At 38.0% G+C, this 13,066-nt stretch overlaps 1 protein-coding gene across 10 annotated transcripts in view; it reads right to left on the minus strand.

Annotated features, from left to right (window-relative positions):
* Positions 1-13,066, minus strand: part of FREM1 (FRAS1 related extracellular matrix 1) — a 164,868-nt gene that overhangs the window by 104,162 nt on the left and 47,640 nt on the right. For all 10 annotated transcript variants that reach the window (XR_013387804.1, XR_013387805.1, XR_013387806.1 and 7 more), the window contains exons 7-10: positions 12,699-12,807; positions 9,227-9,358; positions 2,005-2,349; positions 1,242-1,384 (exon numbers count right to left, since the gene is read on the minus strand). Coding sequence is in view for 7 of the 10 variants with exons in the window: in XM_077912003.1 (XP_077768129.1) it covers positions 1,242-1,384; positions 2,005-2,349; positions 9,227-9,358; positions 12,699-12,807 (729 nt within the window). In the remaining 3 variants the exon portion in view is untranslated. The remainder of the gene's footprint in view (positions 1-1,241; positions 1,385-2,004; positions 2,350-9,226; positions 9,359-12,698; positions 12,808-13,066) is intronic.

Raw genomic sequence — 13,066 nt, forward strand, 5'->3', positions numbered from 1 at the left:
AGAGACACAGGCGGAGGGAGAAGCAGGCTCCATGCAGGGAGCCCGATGTGGGACTCGATCTTGGAACTCTAGGATCACGCCCTGAGCCACCCAGGGATCCCCCTAAACCTCTGACTCTTGACTTCAGTTCAAGTCATGATCTCAAGGTCGTGAGATGGAGCCCTGCATCAGGCTCCCCACCCAGCGGGGAGTTTGCTTCCTCCTTCTCCCTCTCCCTTTAGCCCTCTCCCGCTCTAAAATAAACAAACAAATCTTTTAAAAAAATCATTCTAGGGCTGGTCCTAGATTTGCTTAGGTCTCTATACATGCCACCTTCCAAGATCATAGGTATAAAATGCCTAGCAAAAAGAACCATGTATAGTAAGTGATCACTTATTTTCAACTGTCTTTTTCCATCCCTACCACCAGTCATCCTCTCTTTGCATGGAGCCTACTCTTTTATAGTTTATAGTTGTCCAGATCCAATGCTAACTCCATATTCTGTAATTTGTAATTTCTATATGAGAATGCCTCCTTATACTTATTTCTGCATCCTATATACGTATATGATATACTTGAGTGGTGGTAAAACTTCTAGTTTTTCAGAATCAACAAAACTTACAGTTCTTCAAAAGCTCATTTATCTATTGAGCACTTGCCATGTGCCAGAAACTTCTCAGTACTTTATATGTGATTATCTCACTTACCCTCACAATTGTTCTATAAGGAAGTTGTATTCTTATCTATTTTAAGGATGAGGAAACTGAGGAACAGGTCAATCAGTTAGCTAGGGTCAAGGACAGGAGAGAAACACGGGCAGTGTAACTTCAGAGACTATACTGCAACCACTACACACAAAATGCCAGTGTTTTCTTCATGTTATAAGGTCAGCAAATTCTGGGAGTCTATTCTGTATAAAAGAGCCCCATGGTGAAATGATTTTGAGAAATTGCATACATGGAGTTTTGACAAAGAACTTACAAATGCAATATTTACAAATACAATAATTTACAAGTACAATAATTGACAAGACTTATTAGGAAAGAAAATGGTAGAGAAGTCTTGTTGCAAAGAAATTGACTTAATCTTGTTGAATCCATTGCTTCTCAACTTTGAACCTCAAAACCTGCTTTTATGTAGTTTCTAATAACACCTCCCAGAATGAAAAAAAAGACACCTCCCAGAATGAAAAAAAAAGACACCTCCCAGAATGGACATCTGTGGATAATACTTAAGGATAGTATTCAGAGATGGCCTCTTACCTGTGGCACTGAGAAATTTGGAGGTTCATGGCTGTCCCACAGGACAAATTCAAAAGAGTCTTCAAAGACCTCTCCACCAAAGTGACGATAGTAAATGATGCCATTAAATAGATCCCTCTGAAGGAAGCCAGGGACAGGATAGCCTATTGGGTCCACAAAACACCACATACTTTTGTAACAATCTTTCAGATATTGGGGTAAAAAGATACTGGACCTGTTTCCAAAGGGTTCTCTGCCTACCATGGTGTATGTATCCCAGAAATCTTCATAAATACTTCTAACAAAGCTTATAAATAATAAGTAGAAAAATTAAAGTTGCTACACCTGCCTTAAAAAAGGTAGAAAAATTAGCATTACAAAAATATTTTTAAGAAACATTCTTAAATAACACTAATACTTGATACCTATTTTGTTATTCCTGACTACTTCAAGTAGTCTTGAAATTACGCTATGAAATTATTCTAATAAAGCATAAACAAATGTTATTTGTGAAATTATTTTATCAATAATTTAGAAGAGGCCAAACACTTCTCTTCAAACTTATTTGTTCTATCATCGTGCTTGGCAGACTTAATTTTTCATAGGGTAATGGTTACCTTGAGGTTCAGCTCTGGAACTTGCTAGATGCACAAATTTGAATAGATCAGTTTAACTTTTCTAAGTATCAGGCTTCCCATCCATAAAATGGGAATATCTTACCTCATAAACTTGATGTCCACCCTTGTACAAATTCTGACACCAAAATTCTTTATTCAAAACTTACCTATCAGTCCTGGCCCTGGCTTCTTCATGATCTCTCCAGCCTGAGGAGGTTTCGTGATATTAAAATAGATGTAGTCATCACTGGAGTCCATGTCTGATGCTCTCAGCATAGAACTCTGGATCAGTATGGTCTGCCCTTCCTCCAGTTCAATCACAACATTGCTTATGAGAAATGGGGGACTGTCATCTTTGGGCAAAATGTTGATGGGAAACTTATGGCGGATGCTGTGATGGCCATCGAATATCCTGAAGATCACAAAATCTTTGGTGGAGTCACTATCATCATGATGATAGCGAACAACTCCAGCCTGAAGGTCAGCCACAGTGAAGAGAAATCCTTTGCCGCCTGATGGAGAGAGCAGAGATGGAGCTGACTGAATGAGGGGTGCAGAAGGAGCAGCTGTAGTGAAAGCATCTATAAAACAGGGACAATCATACATATCTCATATTCCCTAGTAAGGATGAGAGAACCTAAAGAACAGTAAGCCTACAAAATATGTTAATTATTATCAAACTCATTGTTATCATCCTACAAGGCAGCACTACTTAGATGGGCAATTTCGAACCAGGAGCAGCAGTACCATCTGGGAAGTCATTAGAAATGCCAAGTTCTGGAGGTGAGCCCCAGCAATCTGTATTTTACCAAACCTCCTGAAGAGTCTAACACATGCTAAAGTTTGAGAATCACTTGCTTATTGACCAAGAGCTAGAGCTCTGATATCAAATGGCCCAGGTTCAAATCCCAGTTCAGTCACTTTTTAGGTACATCACCTTAGACAGGTCAAGTTATCTAAATCTCAAGTTCTCCATTTGTAAAGTGGGAATAATAACTGTACCTCATTTCATAAAGCTAATATAAGGTAGAGTATGTATAATGCTTTGTACAGTATCTAGGACAAAGAAAAAAAATATTAGTACTATTTTCTACCTCCTCTGAGCCACAACATCATCATGGGCTACCACTCTACTCTTCATTTCTACAGTATTAATAAACATTGCTTCACTCTGCATAAATGATTACAATTCTTGATGGCAGGTGCCCCAGTATACTCCTCATACTGTTTTAAAGCCCTCACTGGAATAAGTGATTAAACATTTGTATAATAGATACTACAGGTTACTTGCTCAGTAGTCACTTTCTGATTTTTCACCAGTATCAGAATCTAGTTTTATTTGGAATAGCATTATGATCATTTAAAAATACTCAGGTTCCCACACTTCATTCCATCTAGGGGGTAGTACGTGACTTGGTAGATTTAAGTGGAACCCACGTATCAGGTTCCAGCAAAAAGTTATTAAAGAAAGTAAATTAATTGACGTAACTTGTCCCTTCTCCTTCTTCCTTCCTAGAATGCAGACCCAAAGTCTGGAGATATAGGCACCAACCGGTGACCACTGTCAGAGCAGAAAGAGGTCCTGGAATCATGGATCTAGAATGCCTACCTCTGGGCAAATTTGTCACATGAGGAAAATAACTCTTGAATTTTTAAATAACTGGGTTATTTAAAATGGAAAATGGGTTTCCATTCCATGCAGCTGAATATCCACCCTAATTGATACACCCAGGCTTATGCTGACCTCCTACTTTCCTGGGATTGGGCAAGAGAATTTATCATTTTATTTTTTATTTCAGAATTCCCAATTACAAATGATAATAAATAAGAGCTCTCTTTCTGTTTTATACTTAGGAATACCAAGAGTATAATTGAATTAATTCCTCTAAGCTCACTACAAGAAATGGACTATATTATCATATGATATGAATATTATTTTTATTAGGGCTAATACCTTGTTAACTACCATCCTTATAATTATAACACAGTTAACATAATAACACAATGCTACTAACAATATAATATCAGAATGATTACCAAGTATTAAAAAAGCAAAGTTTTTCTGTTTCTCATCACAATTTTGTGAATCAGGGAAATATTTTGTCTTCCAACTGGGATAAGATCATCAGTTTAAGCATATATTTAGAAGGAGATCTGAGATTTAAACGATGAGCCAAGCACGAGATGCTACTCATAAAAGGTCATCCAGAGGCATCTGGATAGCTGAGTCAGTTAAGAGTCTGACACTTGATTTTGATTCAGATGAGGATCTCAAGGTCCTGGGATTGAGCCCTGCAATGGACTCACATTCAGTGGGGAGTCTGCCTGAGGTTCTCTTTCTCCCTCTCCCCCTGCCCCTTCAATAAATAAATAAATAGTCATCCACTGATGTGAGCATCCTAACACAGACGCTAATGCCTTCAAGATCCCCAGATTTTCTAGACATGACAATTCATTTAGAAATGAGGCCTAAGACAGAAGGCTAATTTGAACAAATTATAGCTAAAAACTTCCCTAATCTGGGGGAGGAAAGAGATATCCAAATCCAGGAGGTACCAAAACTCCCATCAAAATCAACAAAAGCAAGCCAACACCAAGATATATCATCTAAAATCTGCAAAATACAGAGATAAGAAAAGAATCCTGAAAGCAGCAAGGGAAAAGAAATCCCTAACTATAAGAGAAGACAAATCAGGTTCACAGCAGATCTCTCCACAGAAATCTGGCAGGCCAGAATAAAGTATCATGATATATTCAACATCCTGAATGAGAAAAATATGCAGCCAAGAATACTTTATCCAGCAAAGCTGTCATTCAGAATAGAGGAGAGATAGAGTTTCCCAGACAAACAAAAACTATGGGAGTTCATGACCACTAAACCAACCCTGCAAGAAATACTAAAGGGGACTCTTTGAGTTAGAAAGAATGACCAAAAGCAACAAAGACTAGAAAGGAATAGAGACAATCTCCAGAAACACCAATTGTACAGGTAATACAATGGATTTATAATACAATATAAATATAAATAAATTCAAATCTATCAAAAACCACTCTGAATATAAATGGACTAAATGCTCCAATCAGAAGACACAGGGTATCAGAATGTATTAAAAAAACAATATCCGGGCAGCCCAGGTGGCTCAGCGGTTTAGCACTGCCTTTGGCCCAGGGTGTGATCCTGGAGACACGGGATGGGTCCCACATCGGGCTCCCTGCATGGAGCCTGCTTCTCCCTGTGCCTGTGTCTCTGCCTCTCTCTCTCTCTTTCTCTCTCTCTCTGTGTCTCTCATTAATAAATAAATAAAATCTAAAAAAAAAAAACAAAAAAAACAAGATCCACCTATATGCTGCCTACAAGAGACTCATTTTAGACCAAAAGTAACCTGCAGATTGAAAGTGAGATCTTGGAGAACCATCTATCATGCTAATGGATGTTAAAAGAAACCGGAGTAGCCATACTTACATCAGAAAAACTAGATTTTAAATTAATGACTGTAACAAGAGATGAAGAAGGATACTATATCATCATTAAGGGCTCTATCCAACAAGATGATCTAACAACTGTAAATATTTATGCCCCCAACTTGGAAGCACCTAAATACATAAATCAGTTAATAACATAAAGAAACTCATTGATAATAATATAATAATAATAGGGGACTTTAATACCCCATTTACAGCAATGGACAGATCACCCAAGCAGAAAATCAACAAGGAAACAATGGCTTTGAATGACATACTGGACTGGATGGACTTAACAGATATATTCAGAACATTTCATCCTAAAGCAGCAGAATATGCATTCCTTTTGAGTGCACATGGAACATTCTCCAGAGCAAATCACAGACTGGATCACAAATCAGCCTCAACAATTACAAAAGTATTGAGATCATATCATGTATATTTTCAGACCACAACACTATGAAATTTGAAGTCAACCACAAGAAAAAATTTAGAAAAACTACAAATACATGGAGAGATAAAAACATCCCTTTGAAGAATGAATGGGTTAAACAGGAAATTAAGGAAGAAATAAATATATGGAAAGAAGTGAAAATGAAAACACAACAGTCTAAAGCCTGAAATGCAATGAAAGTGGTTAAAAGAGGGAAGTATCTAACAATATAAGCCTTTCTCAAGAAACAAGAAAAGTCTCAAATACATAACCTAAAAGAGCAACTAAAGCCAGTAGAAGAATGGAAATAAATGATATAGAAACAAACAAACAAAAAATCCACTGTAAAACAGATCAACGAAACCAGGAGCTGGTTCTTTGAAAGAATTAATAAAATTGTTAAGCCCCTTGCCAGACTTATTAAAAAAGAAAATAGAAAGTACACAAATAAATAAAATCACAAATTAGAGAGGAGTGATCATAACCAACACCACAGAAATACAAGTAATCAAAAGAGAATATTATGAAAAATTACATGCCAACAAACAGCAATCTGGAAGAAATGGACAAATTCCTAGAAACATACAAACTGCCAAAACTGAAACAGAAAGAAATAGAAAATTTGAACAGACCCATAACCAGCAAAGAAATTGAATTAGTAATAAAACATCTCCCAACAAATAAAAGTCCAGGGCAAGATGGCTTCCCAGGGGAATTCTATCAGACTTTTAAATTAGAGTTAATACCTATTCTTCTCAAATTGTGCCAAAAAGTAGGAATGGTAAGAAAACTTCCAAACTCCTTCTATAAGACTAGAATTACCTTGATTCCAAAACCAGATAACGACTGCACTAAAAAAGAGAATTACAGGCCAATATCCCTGATGATGCAAAAATTCTCAACAAGACACTAGCAAGTCAAATCCAACAGTACATTAGAAGAATCAGTCACCATGATTAAGTGAGATTTATTCCTAGGCTGCACTGGTGGTTCAACATTTGCAAATTAGTCAACATAATATGCCACATTAATAAAAGAAAGGATAAGAATCATATGATCCTCCCAATAGGTTCAGAAAAAGATTTGACAAAATACAGCATTCATTCTTGATAAATATACTCAACAAAGTAGGGATAGAGGGAACATACCTCAATATCATAAAGACCATATACAAAAGACTCACAGCAAGTATCATCCCTAATGGGGAAAAACTAAAAGCTTTTCCTCTACGATCAGGAACAAGACAAGGATGTCCACTCTGACCATTGTTATTTAACACAGTACTGGAAGTCCTAGCTTCAGCAATCAGACAACAAGAAATAAAAGGCACCCAAATTATCAAGGAAGAAGTCAAATTTTCACTATTTGCAGATGGTTCCATGGAGAAAACTCAAAAGTTTCCACCAAAATATTGTTAGAACTGACAGATGAATTTAGCAAAGTTGTAGGATACAAAATCAAGGTACAGAAATCTGTTGAATTTCTATACACCGATAATGAAGCAGCAGAAAGAGAAATCAAGGAATCAATCCCATTTACAATTGCAAAAAAACCCTAAGATATCTAAGAATAAACCTACGAAAGAGGTACAAGATCTGTACTCTGAAAACTACAGAACACTTATGAAAGAGATTGAAGATAACACAAAGAAATGGAAAAATGTTCCATGCTTATGGACTGGAAGAACAAATATTAAAATATCTATGCTACCCAAAGCAATCAACATATTTGATGCAATCTCCATCAAAATACCACTAGCATTTTTCCCAGAGCTAGAACAAACAATTCTAAAATTTGTATAGAACCACAGAAGACCCTGAATTACTAAAACAATCTTGAAAGAGAAAAGCAAAACTGGAGGCGTCACAATTCCTGACTTCAAGCTGTATTACAAAGCTGTAATCATCAAGACAGTATGGTACTAGCACAAAAACAGACACACAGATCAATGGAATAGAATAGAAAACACATAAATGGACCCTCAACTCTATGGTCAGCTAATCTTTAACAAAACAGAAAAGAATATCCAATAGAAAAAAGATAGTCTTTTCAACAATTGGTGTTGGGAAAATTGGACAGTAACATACAAAAGGATGAAAATGGACCACTTTCTTATACCATACACAAAAATCAATTCAAAATGGATGAAAGACCTAAATGTGATACAAGAAACAATCAAAATCCTAGAGGAGAACACAAGCAACAATCTTTTTAACTTCAGTCACAGTAACTTCTTACTAGACGCATCTCCAGAGGCAAAGGAAACAAAAGCAAAAATGAACTATTAGGACTTCATCAAGACAAAAAGCTTCTGCACAGTGAAGGAAACAATCCACAAAACTAAAAGGCAATCTACAGAAAGGGAGAAAATATTTGCAAATGACATATCTGATAAAGGGTTAGTATCTAATATATATAACAAACTTGACACCCAAAAAACAAATAATCCACTTAACAAATAGGCATAAGACATGAATAGACATTTTTCCAAAGAAGATCCACAGATGGCCAACAGACACATGAAAAGATGCTCAACATCACTCAACATCAGGGAAATACAAATCAAAACTATGAAGAGATACCACTCCATACCTGTCAAAATGGCTAAAATGAACAACATAAGAAACAGTAGATGTTGGCGAGGATGTGGATAAAGGGGGACCCTCTTGCACTGTTGGTGGGAATACAAACTGGTGTAACCACTCTGGAAAACAGTATTAAGTTTCCCCAAAAAGTTAAAAATAGAACTACCCATGACCCAGCAATTGCACTACGAGGTATTTACTCAATGTATACAAAAATACTGATTTAAAAAAAAAAAAAGAAAAAAAATACTGATTCAAAAGGGTATATACACTCCGATGTTTATAGCAGTATTGTCAACTATAGCCAAATTATGGAAAGAGCCCAAATGTCCACCGACTGATGGATAAAGAAGTTGTGTACACACAATGGTGTGGTATACACACACACACACACACACACACACTGGAATAATACTCAGCCATCTTGGCAAGAATGACATCTTGCCATTCGCAATGACATGGATGGAGCTAGAGTATATTATGCTAAGCAAAATAAGTCAATCAGAGAAAGACAAATACCATATGATTTCACTCACATGTGGAATATAAGAAACAAAACATGAACATAGAGGGAGGGGGGAAAAAGAGAGGGAAGGAAACATTAAGAAACTCTTAACTATAGAGAACAAACTGAGGGTTAATGGAGGGGAGGTAGGTGGAGGATGGTATTAAGGAAGACACTTGTGATGAGCACTGGATGTTATATGTAATTAATGAATCATTAAATTCTACTTCTAAACCAATATTACACTATATGTTAATCAACTAGAATTTAAATTAAAACTTGGGAGAAAAAAAGAGAAAGAAATGAGGACCAAAAGATGCTATGTACATCCTGTTAAATATGATTTGCCTTTGGAGAGACTATTTCTTGGGTTCTCTTCTAGATTAGAGAGGCTGATATTTCACCTCTGAGTGTAAGTTGTCCATGCTGCAGGCCGCCCACGGTGACCAGCTGGACAGCATGGATGTCATCATTGTCGACAATCTGAAACTGTTCCCAAGTGATGGCCCGAGATTGCCCCTCTAGAAGACTCAGACCTACAAGAGAAAATAGAAAACTGTCCTGAAAGTTCTATGACATGCCAACATGCCTATTTTAAGACAAGATTAATGAATTTTCACTCACAAAACTAGCTGAAAATTGTATCTTTGAAAGCTTTTCAAGAAATTGGAATTTAGCTTTTATTTTTGGTAATATTTTCTTTTTCTAAGATTTATTTATTTATTTATTTGTTTGTTTATTTATTTGAGAGAAAGAGTGCAGAAGGGAGAACCAGAAGGAGAAGTAGAGGGAGAGGGAAACTCCAGCCAACTCCACACTCAGCATAGAGCCCTATGTGGGGCTCAATCTCATGACCCTGAGATCATGACCTGAGCTGAAGCCAAGAGTCAGACATTTAACCAACTGCACCACCCAGGTGCAGGAAAATATACTTTTCATACTATTAACTCCAATCTGACAACTGGTTCCTTATATATCCATTGGAGGCATGGTGATGCCAGAATATAAATATTAAAGGAAAGAATAGATGTTCTCAGTGTTCTCTCATTCAAAAATGTCCACAAGAAATTTTTCGAAGATGGCATCCAGGTAATTTTAGCGAGCAAAAGAATCAGAAGAGCTTTTACATGTGAGTTAAGAGTACAAGAGTAGCTCACAGGACAGAGAATGTAAAGTGGTTAAATGTGCAAATATGGAGCTACTACGCTAGGGGAGTGTTTAAGGGTATTAGACATGAAGTGTCTGACACTTTGCAATGAGGACTGAATTTAACTAAAGGAAATGCAATAAAATCTTCTCCTTGGACCCAGCATGCTGGAGGGTAATTGCTACTCAGAGCAGCAAGAATACAGATCCTGGCTGGAACACTCCAGTTAAAACAGGGAGCTGAGCATCACCAACCATTCCCATTATTCAGTAGATCCGGGAGTTGTCAGATTGCAAAGAATCTTAAAAGGGAGCAAAGCTTCTTAAGGAACCAAGTAGATAAAACTTAGAGGCAGTGTATGGATGGACTGGGTTACACTCCCTTTCAAACCTGCCCAGCTTTCCCTGCCTCCCTGGCTGTGACCATGTGCCCCCTTTCCTGCAGCAGCAGGCCCACAAGGGTCCCCAGAGTCCCCACAATTATAAAGTTCTGGCTGCCACCTTTGCCTCATCTACTGATATGGCTGGTTGGCTCAACCATTCTCTTGGGCAAGGGCCAGGTTTTGGCATGACTTACCCTTGTGACCATGGCCAGGTCCTACACCAAGGGACACAGGGAGTTTGTATAGTAGTCACAAAGAGGGGCCAGGTAGCACATCATGGACATGTGGCGAGTCGACATCCATTGAGGCAAACTGACCACAGTGAGACAGGAGATGGAAAGCAGCTAAGAGAGAGACTATTCACCCCTCCCCCATCCCACCCCTGACTGACCACACACAGTGGTTCCATCTCCTTCTGGAGACACCAGCATGGCTAACAATCAACTTCACTTTCTCATAAACTTTGTCATGCCACCTTTTTATTTGTTCCCCACAATTTCCTTTTCCTCTTCTTGTTTTCAGTATAGGGTTAGTGCATATGACCTGCCTCAAGGACTGCTGGCTAGGGAACTTGGGATAGGACATATAGTATGAAGAAGGAGAGAGAGAGAAAGAAAAGGGGGGGAAGAAGGGATGGAGGAAGAAAAGAAAGAAAGAAGGGAGGAAAGAAGGGAGAAAGGACAAGCACTTATAAATAATTTCTGTTAAGGGCGCCTGGGTGCCTCAATTGGTGAAGCATCTTATTACTCTTTGTCTTGGTTCAGGTCTTGACCTCAGGGTCATGAGTTCAAGCCCCACACTGGGCTCCATGCTGGGTGTGGAGCCTACTTAAAAATTAAAAAAAAAAAAAAAAAAGAATCTCTATGACTGTGACTGGTAATAAGGGTTTTGAAGCCAAGAGTGTATGGCACAGCACAGTACCAGGCATCATGGGAGACAGCAGAAGAGCAAACAAGAAGACTAGAAGTATATACAGCAAAATATTAACAGTGGTTCTGTCTTCATGGTGGTAATAAATGATTTTATTGATTCATTACTGTTTCATTCATTTACTCATTACTATCCATTCATCATTGTTACCATCATTATTATTATTACCCATTCATTCATTCCTATTGCTTAATACACTTTCCAAGTTTTCTTTTTTTTTTTTTTTAATTTTTATTTATTTATGATAGTCACACAGAGAGAGAGAGAGAGACAGAGACATAGGCAGAAGGAGAAGCAGGATCCATGCACCGGGAGCCCGACATGGGATTCGATCCTGGGTCTCCAGGATCGCGCCCTGGGCCAAAGGCAGGCGCCAAACCGCTGCGCCACCCAGGGATCCCCACTTTCCAAGTTTTCAATGACGAACATATATTAAGTTCATAATAGGTAAAAATTCATTTTAAAAAAGATTCTCATATCCAAATAGCCAAAACCAGATTTTGAGCTCTCTTAACCAGCTTGAGTTTTACAGATAATACAGAGTATTAAATCTTTATGTTCAAGCAGTAATCCACTTAATATGTGATCATTACTAAACTTCATGTTATCAATTCCTTCTTTTCTTTCATTATCCCTCTTACAGAGGTAGAATGGGACGTAGAATCTGCAAGACTGCTCAATCCATGTTCTCCACACACCTGAAGCTCACACACATACAAACATGTGTGTGGGTACCCTCGTGCAAGGGCATGTGAGTGAGTGTGTGTGTGTGTGTGTAAGCCACAACCTGGGGACTTAAATCAGACACAAATATTTTCCCCTTAACAGAGCCTACCACCATCACTTATAAGTATGTTTTGAATGCTATCAATGGGATCAGTGGGAAAGGAGAAAATCTTCATTCACATTCCCCATTTACATCTGATCTAAATATACACATTGCATTATAAGACCACTCACAAGTGACCTTCTTTTAAAACAAAGCAGTTAAAGCTCTTATTCATGTATTATGGCATCCTTGCATGTCCTAAAAACAGGACAATGAATTAGTCTACAGCTTCCTTTCTTTCCTCTGAATAGTCAGAGTTGGAGACTTTTTCTCTCTATGTCCAACTATAGTTTAATATCACAAAGAGTCACTTTTTTGCCTCATTCAGTTGAAAGGTGTCCTTCTGGCTTATTTCCTACAAAGGAAAGACTTGGCTTCACCACACAGGAATCCTGGATTTAAATTTCTCACCCTGCCAGTAGGAAAAACAAAACAAAACAAAAACAACCATCTGATTCCCTTAACTTGTCTGGGTTTCAGTTGCTTCATGTGTGAAATGGGAAGAAAACAACCTTACTTTCCCAACCCATAAACTTTCCTGCCTTCCCTTCAGGGCTATGTTGCTTGACGCCCTATACTGAGTTTCACCTGTGTTCCAGGACACTCTCGGGGCATTTGTATCTGCTGTTCTGATGGAGATGTGGACCGTAATAGGCGCACTCCTTTCAAAGAAGAAGTCGTAAACCTCCACCTCCACCTGTAAACAAACAGTTGCATAAGAATCACACATTGACAATTTATAGCATAAAATACCATTATTCCCTGGGGTATACACTATACACCACAGATGGAGGCAAAACAGATTTAGGTTTCTGCTGTTGCCTGATCCCTCTTTTTAAACAATTTACTTATTTATTTTAGAGACAGAGAGTGAGAGAGAGAGAGAAAGAAAGAGAGAGAGAGCAGGGGGAGGGGATGTGGGGGGAGAGAAGCAGACTCCCCGCTGAGTATGGAGC

Source organism: Canis aureus, chromosome 10, assembly GCF_053574225.1.
Source record: "Canis aureus isolate CA01 chromosome 10, VMU_Caureus_v.1.0, whole genome shotgun sequence".
NCBI lineage: Eukaryota > Metazoa > Chordata > Mammalia > Carnivora > Canidae > Canis > Canis aureus.